Here is a 13,664-nt window from a genome sequence, read left to right on the forward strand (position 1 = left end):
AATGATGTTTGACCAAGTCTCACTCACTAAACCATTTATTCTTCCATTACAGGGTGGGGCTAGTTTCTGCCGAATAATCTAAACTACGCACCCGCAAACAGAACGTTACGGGCCGTGTTTAGCTGTGATAGATTAGGTCTACTGCAGTTGTGAAAACACAGTCACTACTACGTGTTAAAACGTGACTTATTGCTGCCTGCATGGTTTTTGTTTGCTTCAGACAACAGATCGTATGGGTAATACTAGTAGTAGGGCTGGTACACAGTGTTGCCAAATTCTGCGACAGAAATAAGCAACCAGGTCTAAAAGAAGCGACTATGGGCTACGACTATTTGAAAATAGCCGCTCTTCAAGTTCGTTGTGAGCTTGTAGGTCTGCTATTTTCAACAACTAAAACAAGGGGTAATTTTGGAATATCTTTAAACATTTTAACCAATACATACTTGTATGGGGGATCCCCGGCACAAAATATGTTCAGACTGTGGTGCGGACAAATACATATTATGGGAGTCCTTGCCATGAAAATGTTTGAGAACCACTGGTTTAAACAACATTAGCAAACAAGCCCAACTAAGCAACTACACTTTAGAAACAAGCCAAAAAAAAACGCAACCCGCAACTACCAATATTTACATGCGACTTTACAGGAAAAACAAGCCCAAAGTCGCTTATAATAAGCGGACATGGCAACCCTGCTGCTACAACGTAAAATCACATCAACGTTACAGCTTATGCTTATGTTCGCCTCTAGATGGCAGCATACGTCCAAACTCCCGAGGATTAAGAGAGTCGCAGCATTGGTGCAGCCTGCGTTATTATTGCAAAACAACATAAAATGTAAACCATGAGATGGCATTCAAAGGCAAAGTGGTCGATTCTAAGGTAAGAGTGCGATCAATGCAAACAAGATGTACACGTGTCACTAAAACTGTTCGGGGTGTCAGGGTCGACGACTATACGCTACAAAGTCTGATGCGATAGTAAATAAATAGAACATTGAATAGCTACCTGTTTTGTTTTGGCTACAAGGTTGACAGCTTGCACTATGAACTACTCCGAATCATACTATATGCAACAGATTACAGTAGGATTTGCAGCCTGCTTTGCTTGCACAAATTGCACATCATCTGCAGGAGGCAACCGTAGGCAGGTTCGGTTCACATACTGTAGCCTATAGGCAGTTTATTAGAAATATGCAATAATATGCTTATTGGACAGATTAATATTAATATGCACACCCCTCTCTGTCACTCTTTCAGACCGTGCTAGTCCATTTGCTGCTTTGTCTGGTCATTTTTTACTCTCTCTACTACATGATTGGAAGCGTGTGCTTTGGTGCCTTCAGGTAAGAATCTCTACTCTACTCTCTCTCTCTCTCTCTCTCTCTCTCTCTCTCTCTCTCTCTCTCTCTCTCACTCACTCACTCACTCACTCACTCACTCACTCACACACACACACACACACACACACACACACACACACACACACACACACACACACACACACACACACACACACACACACACACACACACACACACACACACACACACACACACACACACAGTTTTGCCAGGTAAATAATGGGCCATACAGTAGTTTCTCATGAGCAGTCATTTGTTTATTATCCATTTTTATCTGGTCCCAATCCATACATTGTCATCGTCTTGGAACTTTTAACCTAAACCCCTAACCCACTTATTTAGGTTGGACCACTTTGATGGACTGATTCCATTTGACTTTAAGACAGAGCCTGCAGAATCTAATTCTAAATATTTAGGTAAGCACAATTTAACAGACAACATGATAAGTAATGAGGATACCAGTGTTGTGTTGTGACTGATGTGTTGTTGTTTTCTTCAGTAAACCTGCTGTCCATGGAGCTAACTTACTTCTTCAGTGGCCTGCTGTTTGCTGCAGTGGTAAGGAGATGGGTCTGGGATTATGCCCTCACCGTCACTCTGCTCCATGTACTGCTCACCAGTTTAGGTGAACACACACATGCACTACCACTTATACATTGGGACAGACATTATTGAAACAATACTGATATTTTCACTGAATTACATTTGCACACCACACACATTCTCCTTTTAAACACATTGTTGTAATATAAAATCTTATACCATATGTTTTCAGACCTACTAACATACACATTCATGATGATGATTATTCTTTTTTTATTCTAATTCCATACTTTTAAAATGCAATGTGTGTTACAGTGATGTTTGAGTTTCCCGTGGTGTGGCAATGGTGGCTGGCTCTGGGTAAGACCAGGATGATTCTTCTCAGTCATAGTTACGTTCAATATTATAGGACCAGTTCTTAATGCTGTTGGGTTTCATGTTTCGCAGGCAGCGGTTTGTTTCTGATGATCTGCAATGGTCAGCTGATTGCTTACTTCACTTGCCAGAGTGACCAGAGTTATCCCCTCTTCAGCAGCTACTGAGATACACGCACATGCGGATTGATTCTCTCTCCCTCTCTCTTTCTCTCTCTAAACCAAAGCTTGATGCACAGTGTTTTGGTTAAGGGATAGAAATGATCAGACTAAAAGATTTCTGTGCCCTTTCACAGTGCCTCTGAGGTGATGTGCTTTTTGTGGAACTGTCAAACTTGAAACAATGCTACCTCCCCATCACACACAAAATACATACTTTGAGGCCACTCTGGCAAATTCTCTCGAATTCTAAAGAGACCAAAATTCTAAACAGAATTATGTTTTTAGTGTAATGGATGCAAAGAATGTTCTGCTTTTTTGCTTGTGATTCAGTATATGAAGACATCCTGAGTATCAGGCTCATGGTGGCTCCAAAAACAGGCCTCTGTTTTGGCCTATTACTCTTGAACCTCATGCAATCAAAATATTTATTTCCCTGGATTCCTTGGATCACGATGCAACTCCACATATAGGCCTGGGCGGTTTGTGCCATACTAGATTTTCCATTTCATTTTTTTTCAAAAACACACTTTTTGTTACCACTCCTACAAATTTTGTCCAAAACTCACATGAATTGGTACATATTATCTCTGGAGTCATGTGATCAAGATTTATCAGTCAGGTTTGGCAGATTCCATTCCAGTTGGCTATGACTGCCGTTTTACATTTTGCGGGCTCTGGGTTGGATATGCGCTTCGAGGAGCTCAGACCCCCCCCCCCCCCCCCCCCCCCCCCCCCCCCCCCCAAATGAAACTAACAAAAAACAAATGCAATACTAGAAAATGTGCTCCTCGGAGCACAAGTCTCCGCCAGCAGACTTGTGTTGGGAATGTTGGGAATGTTCTAATTCTTATGTTCTAATTCTTACAAAAAATAGAACATGTTACTGTGTCATAGTAACATGACACACTGTCTGTATAAGTGTCCTATCCGTCCTGTCTGTGTAAGTGTCCTATCCGTCCTGTCTGTGTAAGTGTCCTATCCGTCCTGTCTGTGTAAGTGTCCTATCCGTCCTGTCTGTGTAAGTGTCCTATCCGTCCTGTCTGTGTAAGTGTCCTATCCGTCCTGTCTGTGTAAGTGTCCTATCCGTCCTGTCTGTGTATTTATATTACATATTGTGATGACACCAGTGTGTCTACATAATGTATTGCTCCGCCATTTCTCAGCCATTTCGTGATTATTCCTGTCTTACCTCACTTTGAAAGAGGCTAACACTCTTTCAAAGTGACACATGTATTTATAGGCCGCTATACGTCACTAGCCAATCAGAGCACACTATTTCACCTTATTGTCACGTGTCACGTGAGGCTTGACCAATGTTAGCTTGGCCGAGGGGGACGGGGACGGAAAGTGAAAACAATGTCTCCTGGCGGAGACAATAAACATTCGGACACTGCAGGGAAGAATAGTCTACTCAAGGATTTAGAAAAACCTAATTTAATTCAAAAAATATAAAAATATGCATTTTAACAAATATAGGCCCTGCCCAAAGGATTTGGCCCAACAATTACAGTTTATGATGTGTGGTTATCTGTGGTAGTGGCTCTGTCACCACTGGGGGAATGTATGAGAATCCTAGGAAGGCCTCAGTAGCTCCACCCTCCTGGCACCTGTCACTGAAGCCCACAGAGGCTGGTAGAGGCTGTAGTGTGAACACAGGGTCAATGTAGCGGACATCCCATGGGCCAGCCTGAGAAAATAGAGGAATGAATTTACACCCAGATACTATATTGTACACTCGATTTGAAAATAAAGAATAAATTGCTTTTTTTAAATTTTATTACGATGTTAAACTTACTTTCTTGTTTTATATTTGTGAGAACCTTGTACTGCACAAGCCCTACTTGGGTTTTCCTTCTCACCTGCACTTATTTTTGTGTCTTTTTTAATTGTTACCATATGTAATGTTTTTATTGTACAAATAAATAAAACAAAACAAATCAAAACACCTTCTATTTAGCTCTGAGAGATAGAGATACTTACTACACTGGGGACAAATGGAGGTGTGACTTTCTTGGCCAGTAGGTCATCCCAGTTGATGGACAGGAAGAATGGATGACTCTGCAGCTCTTCCTGGAATTACACAGGAAGTCCATAGCTCAGTGATAACATCTGAGTGTGTGCAGGTGGGTAAGCACACAAGTACATTTGTCTCCTTTTTTGTTTTGCTTTTGTTTGTTTGTTTGTTTGTATACTTACAAAGTCACAGTTCCGCCCTATGCGATTGGCACAGTCCCTTTCCAACAGTCCTTTCAACAGGGAACGAGCAGCCCGGGATACTCCAGGACCGAGTACCAGGGGAGCATGAAGGATGTTGTCATACATCTGTGCTTTACTACGACTGTAGAACGGAGGCTGGGGAAACCAAGGAAGATGGGGGAGACTAGATAAATAGCTTGGGGTGACCAGGGAATTTAAGTTGTTGAACTCGTTCTGCCACTCACTCACAGTGTAATGTATATATTCTGTGAGAAGAAAGAATATATCCCCACATTTATTTTGCTCCCAAGGTGACTTTAATGGTACAGCGTTTCGACCTCAAAGGTCTTTATTAGGTAGCCTACATCCACTGCACCAGATGAAGACCTTGATTGTTGTACCATTTAAATCACTTTGGGAGCAAAAAGAAAAACTGAGCAGATACTGTCTTTTCATTTACTAATCCTGCACATCCAATATTTTGGATGTGCGTGCATTTCCCCAGACTGCCTGCATAATTTATATTCTCATACACAATACACATGCTTCTAAACACATGCTCACCTACCAGCCCATAGAGCATCTCGAACAGTACACAACCCAGGCTCCACCAGTCCACTGTAGGAGTGTAGAAATGACCCCGAAGCACCTCCGGAGCCGAGTACTCAGGAGTCCCACAGAAAGTCTGCATAGTACCTCCAATGGCCACGCCCTCTTTACACAGCCCAAAGTCAGTCAACATCACATTACCTCCGCTGTCCAGCAAGACGTTTTCTGGTTTAAGGTCCCTGAGGGAGGGAGACACAAGATCTTTATTTTAACACATTTTTTAAAAAATAGCATAAATAGCCCATCTACCAAGTGTGTTTGGTATTTTGACTTGCCCATTGGTGAAAGAAAAAGTTTAAACAGTTTACCCCACCCACCCTTCTTTAAATAAAATTACATATAATTCTCAATGGGATTTTAGTTATGTCATCAAACATGAGGTAGAAGTTGGGCGAAGTCAAATAGTGGAAAAAAAAGAAATTCATATGTGAAGAAATTAACTGAGCGAAGAAATACAATACACACTGTGTGTGTGTGTGTGTGTGTGTGTGTGTGTGTGTGTGTGTGTGTGTGTGTGTGTGCGCGCGCGCGCGTGCGTGCACGTGTGTGTGTGTGTGTGTGTGTGTGTGTGTGTGTGTTTGTGGACCTGTAAACAATATTAAGGGAGTGGAGATAACCCAGTGCAGAGGCCATCTCTGCTGCATAGAATTTGGCTCTGGGTTCATGAAATGACCCTTCTCTCTGAAGGTGGTAGAACAGCTGAGGATAAACATATTAGCAGTCAAATGAAAAGTTTCACAAAGAACAAGGAAAAGGTCAACAGACTACAATTTTAACCACTTAAACCCTCAAGTCTTAGTGAAACGGACCTGAGTTGCAACTGTAGTTGGACTGCTTTTTTTCCTGTCTACACCAAATCTCTTAGCCCATGCATCTACAAGCTCACAACGCATCCATCCATCATGTTTGGGTGTCATGATGATGATGCAACATGTTACTGTGTTTCCACTGATATTATATATCTTGAAATTACCTATACTGGGAACAATTCTTCACATACCTCCCCTCCATTGAGGTAGTCCAGGACAAAGTAGAGAGCGTTTGGTGTTTGGAAAGAGAAGTGTAGGCCCACCAGGAATGGATGTTGCAGTCCCTTTAATAGTACACTCCTCTCTACCATCACATGTCTCTGCTACAGAGAGAAGAGCATGTGGTCATATCAGTGGTGGAAGAAGTACTCACATTTTTTACTTCAGTAAAAGTATAAATACCGCAATATATAAATACTCCATTACATGTAAAAGTATTGTATAAACAAATTACTTGAGTAAAAGTATGAAAGTATTGGCATCAAAATATACTTAAAGTACCAAAAGTAAAAGTACTCATTATGCAGAATGTCCCATTTCACAAGTTAAAATGTATAAAATGCTTTTGAAAATAGCAGATCTACAAGTTCACAACGCGTCGCGCTGCGACCGTTGTGAGCTTGTAAATCGTCTATTTTCAAATAGCCAAAGTGTATATAGGGCTGAAGTGATTAATGTATTTTTTTTGTAATAATAATCAAAACCTACAAAGTAACTAGTAACTAAAATGTTCAAATAATTGTAGTGGAGTACAAAAGTACAATATTTGCCTCTGAGATGTAGTGGAGTCGAAGTAAAAATACTGAAATTAGGACATACTCCGGTATAGTAAAAACACCTCAAAAGTGTACTTAAGTACAGTACATGTACTTAGTTACTTTACACCACTGGAACATATGATACACAGAGAACCCCACAGACAGAGACTGATAGGCAAGCAGACAGACAGGTAAGTGACAGTGAGAAACATACCTCTTTCCTCTTGACAATGCCCTTTTTCTGGAGTACCTTCACAGCATAGTAAACTCCACTTTCTCTGTGTCTGGCCAGCAGCACCTGTAACAATTAAGAACCTCATGTTTACATTCAGGTGGTAGACCTTTAGCCCTTTAACACTCATATTGAGAGGATAGAACACCTGTCTGATTGGTCACAGTGGCAGTACGGTCCCATCTCGGCCACCCTGCTGATGAATCAAGAATCAAGAAGGTTTGTCACCGCTCATACGGGTACAAGCAGAGAAATGCAGGTGTGGTAAGGTCCGCAATACTGTATTAACAGAACATAACAATAACAACAATAATAAATATAAACATAAAGATATACTAATAAGATAAAGATAGAGATAATCAAGATAAATTCCCACAAGGATCAAGGTTATTATAGTTTTAGTTCAATTTAGTTTTGACTTTATCTTTATCAACTTCAGTTAGTTCACTTTTTAATTAGTTTTTTTTTAAGTGTGTTTGCTAGTTTAGTTGAGTTTTTATTTTGTGAAAATGCTTTTTTTTTGTTTAGTTTGTAGGCCTATTAGTTTTAGTGTTTTAGTTTTTCATAATATGGGGTATTTTTTAAGATTCGAAAAGGTCAGAAAAAGTATTGTGTAATAAAAAACTACATTTTATGTACAGTTAAAACAGGCACAGTTAAACAATAGATTTCATAACAAAACCATAATAGAGTCTTATGTATGGAATAAATTGACAAAGACTAAAACTAAGTTACTATGATTTTAGTTAGTTTTGTAAGCAGTAAGCACACAAAACAAATAAAAACAAGTAAAGACTTGTTTTTATTTTTATTCCAGTTATTTGTTTTAATTATTTCATTACTTTTAGTTAGTTAGTTATGGAATGTGCAATGCTGCGCTTAAAAGCTCACCCAGTGACCCAGGTCCTTGTGTGTACTAGTACTCAAAACCTGCATCTACCAAACACACAAAATAATATGGTTCCCACCTGTCCAAAGCTTCCTTTGCCGATAACTTTGAGGTAGTTGAAATCTGATGGTTTCACCCTGGTGAGCATATCAGAAAGAGTGTCAATTTGTTTTAGAATCATATATGTTTATAGATAGAATAGTCAATAAATATAAATTACTTACTGAATATCAGCAGTGTTCACTGAGCTTTGCAGAGCCTGACAGAGAGAGAAAGAGTGTTTATGAAACATGTTGGTTGCTATATCATGAACAGACAAATAGCCAACAGTTCTTCAACCCCTTCTACTCACCAGATTGCCTTCTTCTTCCTGCTCTTCTCTCAAACGTCCATCTGATCTGATTTTCTGGCTATCCAGGCTTTGAGATGTGAATATGTGAGTAATGGCCATCTTCAATTTAAATCATTTTGAAACATTTGTCCAAATTCTAATGTTATTGACTTACTGGCAGTGATGACAGAGGTGTTGACTGGAAACAAGCTTGTGGAAGTTGTGGATTAAGTCACTGAATCCCCTTTTCTTCCCTTTGAGCAAAACTGTAGGACAAGAAAGTTTGAATCCTTATCCTTACATAAGTGTTCCACAGCTGACTGTTAATCATCTATACTTTACTTTATATGGCTTCATGCTTTATGTCTTGTCTTGTTTATTAAAATGTTTTAACTTAAAAAATGATTGCTCTATAAAAACATATTTGTCTATAAACTATTACCTGAGAAAAATGACACAATCCCCCTCATTTTGGGCTTGGTCGTTGGCTGTCGATCACGAGTCATCATATAAAAAAGGATAGAAGGCCAGAGAGGTCCTGGCAAAATCCAGAAGAAAACCTATAAAGGTGGAGGAGATGGAATTATCCAGCTCTGGAGTTCTGCACCGCTGACACTTGTCAATGCAGTGAGCTCAAGCTGTCTGTAGCTATTAAAACCTTTCCTGCCCCCCTCCCAAAACACACTCCACCACTCCCCTGTTTGACGTAACTGTGACATGGTTCAGATCCAGACTACTGGAGTCCCCCTCAACACCCCCACCCCCAAACACTGGCTGACATACTGTAACTCTAACCCTGGCTAATCCTGATTCCTGACCTACTGATCCAATCTACTGGATTATTTCATGCTTTACTAGGGGTACAGTAGTTAATTGAACTAATCGACTTAATCAACATGATAGATAATTTATTAAAATAAGAATTAATAATCTATGCCTATTTTGGGCATGTAATAATATACGAGAAGCTTCCATTTCTTTGTAACAATGCGATGCATTGTGAGCTTGAAGATATGCTCTTTTAACTATTTTTGCAGAGCACCGTTGTGCAACAAAGTATATAATAGGTTCTAAGAAATTATTAGATTTGTTGACATATTTCTTTATATATATATTTTAAGAATATATATATAACTGCAAATAAAATAATCGATAGTAGCAGCCCTAGTGGCAGCACTAATATTGAGGCAATATGTATGGCATTGTGTGTGTGAGTGTGTGTGTGTATATATATGGTGTGTGTGTGTGTGTGTGTGTGTGTGTGTGTGCGTGTGTGCGTGCGTGCGTGCGTGCGTGCGTGCGTGCGTGCGTGCGTGCGTGCGTGTGCGTGTGCGTGTGCGTGTGCGTGTGCGTGTGCGTGTGTGTGTGTTGTGTGTGTGTGTTCTATGTGTTTGACCCCCACAATCACACGGAAAGAATGGAAGTGACATAATTTTCTAGGGCACCAGCTTTACAGGACGCAACCTGGTTTGGAAGCTAAGTAACCCAGTCTAAGGATAGACAGTCATAGGGTGTGTGCAATGCTAGACAGCATTCCAGCATGTTACACGTTCTACTTTATCTCTCCTCGTGTCTCCTATGGCCCCTGTCTGTGTGAATGACGGGACCTGTCTAGACCATAGCAGACCTACACGGCAGTATTATGACCAAATTACTTCGCCATTTCACATTCACCTATTTTCACCATATTCTTTCAATGCCTCTTTTGGGGGTGATACTGTAAATATACAGTACACACAAACAGAGACATTCTATGTCATCAACCAGTCTAAATGCACCAAGAGAAGCGTGAATTACATCATCATTAACGGATATATACATAAAACACACACAATTAAAGACAAATAGATATGGGAAATGAGACAGTCTGTAGTGAACAAGATGTTCTTATGTATGAATGAAAAAGACAGAGACCGAGAGGGAGAGAGAGGGGGAGAGAGAGAGAGAGAGAGAGAGAGAGAGAGAGAGAGAGAGAGAGATCATGTGGTGATCAAACAGATGGAAGTTTGAAGACATACATGACTAGGCTAGAGAAATGCCCCATAACCTCATGTACTGGTGCCTGATTTAACCACATGAACCCTAGTGTCCTTGTTCTGGGGCAATGTTAGATCAGCAGTTTTCAGCAAAGAGATTTAGTATGAAGAGGAAAAAAAGTAGGGCACCTACAGTACTAGTACAGACCGAATCATCATGACATCACCACAACCAAAAATGTATTTCCGGGTATCTAACGCCGGCAACGTCACATTGGAGCACTTTTATTCATTAACCTTATCTGTAAGAACAGGACACTAGTGATATTGTTATCGACTATTAGAAATATATGTTGTTGTTTTTTTCAAAATATCCACAGGTTGACAACCAGACATGTAGCTCATGTTCTGGACACTTAATTTTATATTGTATAAATATCCATTGACATTCTACCCAGAAATAGTGTGTTTACATTGTCATTTGGTGTATTTTAGTCTGGAAACCGTTTAACAAAGTATTATATGTTTTAAAGGGGTATTTTATTGTGTAATTTTAACATCAAGTCTGGCTTTTGTGTGCACCCCAGTTTTTATGTTGCTTGATTCAATATTTAGACATTTGATACTCATTTTATCAGACACGCTCCTCTCTTATATAAACCCATTGAACTTCAAACTCAATTTTAAACATGTTAGACTCACTGAAAACACACGTCCCTGATTTTAGTAAACCTGTGATGTGATGTAAACCCTTCTAATGCATGAGGGGCCGTGTTTTTTCAATTGCTTTTTTCATTTTAATTTTTAAAACAATTAAAAAAGAGAAGAAAAAAGTAATTGAAAAATGGTGCCCCCCTCACGCATTAGAAGGACAACATCAGTCACCAGAACCAGGGATGTGTGTTTTCAATGAGTCTAACATGGTTCAAATGGTGTTTGAAGTTCATTGAATATAGGAGGGGTCTCTGATCAAATAATAAATATCTATATATCGCATTAAGCAACTTCAAAACTGTATGGGGTGCACAAGATAGTCTACATAGTAGACATTAAAATTACACCAATAGCCTACAGACGATTATCTGAAGAGGGTGAAGTGAAGGGTGTGAAGTGGCAGCATTAAAATAACTAACTATTACCTTTCTTGACAAAACCATATCATTACGCTCACTCCCTCGGTCAGACAGTTTTTTATACTTTGGGAGCTTAGGCTCAGGCCATGCATGAGGTCTTAGTTACTGTCGCAGTAAAGTGATACTTTGACAGTGATACAGGGAGCTCCAGCACAGGGAGAGACAGAAAGTCAGAGAACGTTTGCGCATGTGTGTGTGTGTGTGTGTGAGTGTGAGTGTGTGTGTGTGTGTGTGTGTGTGTGTGTGTGTGTGTGTGTGTGTGTGTGTGTGTGTGTGTGTGTGTGTGTGTGTGTGTGTGTGTGTGTGTGTGTGTGTGTGTGTGTGTGTGTGCCTTGTCTGTCTGTGTTTGACTGAGTGGGTGAATGATCCCCTGCCCTTTCCGTAGCACCCCAAAGTCGTGGGAACCGGTCTCTACAGGACTAACTGACCACTGTTACTCTGAGCGGTCACTTGATTCATTCCTTCACTGGCACGGCAACTGGTCTGCGCTGGTTTTGACTCTCCAGGCATGTACTGTAACATTTGACACCGCATGCATGCAACTCGTACATTCTCATCACTCTGGCCCAGTGAGCCTCCTGGAGCGCCTCTGAGAGAGGTCAGTGGAAAACACACTAACCAATCCCATTGGACTGGAGAGGCTTCATAATGTTCTACTGGCTGAAACGGGAGGTGTCCCCCTATAAACTATTTGAATCCGAATCAAGCCCCACCCAATTCTCTTAATACATCCATGGTTGACAGGTCTCCTACTGTACTAGGACCCAAGTCGGAACACCTCGCATTGTGAGGGGTTGAAATGTTTTCAAAATGTTTGCCTCTTTCTTATGTTATTTGACAATTTGGCCAATGTTGGACCAGTTGTTATGGTCTATTTTGTTGATTACCTTTGATGCAGTAATGGTCTTTTTCTTTTCTTTCTTTTTTTGGGTATTAAAAAAAAAAAGTCTTAAAAGTCCTACAATTGTCACTTCACTGTCATCTGGGGACCCCTCCAAAATCCAAAATGTGGGGACCCCCGTGGGAGTCCCAAACCACAGATTTATTTATTTATCTAAATAACAATATCAGTCTCTTTTTTCAAAAAAATATATGGGAATTACTTGAAACTACAAAAAGTGCTGATCGGCTCACAGGTCTCTGTCAGGTCGGGTAGGTTATTGTGGCCTCCTGGTGGCGCTATAATAGGCCAATGTGAAAAGGGTGCCATTTCTTCATCTGCCTTTCACAGCAATCAGACGCTGTGTTCATGATTCCTGTCATGATTCCAATCCTGCAAACTTTGGAAGACAATCTTAGCCAATCAGGATGGTATATGAAAAATCTGAAATACCTGTTTGGTTTAATGACTGTATAGAGATATTGAGTACCAATTTACGTGATGTTTGGACAAAATCTGAAGGAGTAATATCAAATGGATTATTTTGCCAAAATCGTCCTCCTGGTAGCTCTATAACAGGCCAATGTGAGAAGTTCTGCTCTGGCATCCAAGGAGTGTGTGTGATCAGTTTCACATCAAGCGGGCCAACGGTGCCAGAGATTAGCTGGTCACAGACAGACGGACACACACACACACACACACACACACACACACACACACACACACACACACACACACACACACACACACACCACACACGCACGCACGCACGCACGCACGCACGCACGCACGCACGCACGCACGCACGCACGCACGCACGCACGCACACACACACACACACACACACACACACACACACACACACACACACACACACACGCACGCACGCACACACACACGCACACACGCACGCACGCACACACGCTTTGATAGTTTTGATATGGAATTGCACAGTCATGACATCAAGACTGGAGGAAGTTGCCAGTTGTACACTGTATTGACAGTACTTTGAGCACAATATTGGCCTATAAATTAACATGTCTAGTATTCAAAACCAGCTAGGCATATTTGCAATGCTCTGGAAGCCTCTAAAGGTTGAATGGTATATTGATGACATAAGTATCCTTGTATTTGTTTAGGAGTTTATGTGTGTTTACGATGGACTTCTTCCACTCCTGACAACACAACATTTATAAAACATATTTATTGTTTATGAGAATGCCAAATTATAGTACTGTTTTTTCACAGTATTTGAATATCCAGCATTTAAAATTATCTGTTGCCATGTCTTTAATGACTTCCTCAGACCACAACATTCTTGAACTTTTAACCTTTTGATATGGAATCTTTCAACTCCACTTTATCACAAGCAAAGCAGTGTCTCTGTTTGTGTTCGGCCCAAAAGCTAT

The 13,664-nt window shown here is 40.5% G+C and overlaps 2 protein-coding genes across 2 annotated transcripts; one reads left to right on the forward strand and one right to left on the reverse strand.

Moving 5' to 3' along the window:
- The first annotated feature begins 808 nt into the window (after window positions 1-808).
- On the forward strand, window positions 809-2,778 carry LOC311042572 (putative transmembrane protein 244). Its single transcript, XM_084053377.1, has 6 exons — window positions 809-882; window positions 1,260-1,345; window positions 1,706-1,779; window positions 1,863-1,988; window positions 2,222-2,266; window positions 2,354-2,778. Exons 1-6 carry the CDS (start codon window positions 850-852, stop codon window positions 2,446-2,448), a joined length of 459 nt encoding a protein of 152 aa, XP_083909503.1. The 5' UTR covers window positions 809-849; the 3' UTR covers window positions 2,449-2,778.
- Window positions 2,779-3,860: 1,082 nt separating this feature from the next.
- Window positions 3,861-8,876, reverse strand: sgk2b (serum/glucocorticoid regulated kinase 2b). Its single transcript, XM_084050821.1, has 12 exons — window positions 8,709-8,876; window positions 8,442-8,532; window positions 8,288-8,354; window positions 8,160-8,194; window positions 8,015-8,072; window positions 7,029-7,112; window positions 6,248-6,379; window positions 5,834-5,946; window positions 5,207-5,426; window positions 4,639-4,794; window positions 4,423-4,512; window positions 3,861-4,129 (listed from the first exon to the last, which is right to left on the reverse strand). The coding sequence occupies exons 1-12, from the start codon at window positions 8,773-8,775 to the stop codon at window positions 3,947-3,949; spliced, it is 1,296 nt and encodes a 431-aa protein (XP_083906947.1). The 5' UTR covers window positions 8,776-8,876; the 3' UTR covers window positions 3,861-3,946.
- Window positions 8,877-13,664: the final 4,788 nt, after the last annotated feature.

The sequence above is a fragment of the Gymnoscopelus microlampas genome (genome assembly GCF_963454915.1).
Source record: "Gymnoscopelus microlampas genome assembly, chromosome: 3".
Taxonomy (NCBI): domain Eukaryota; kingdom Metazoa; phylum Chordata; class Actinopteri; order Myctophiformes; family Myctophidae; genus Gymnoscopelus; species Gymnoscopelus microlampas.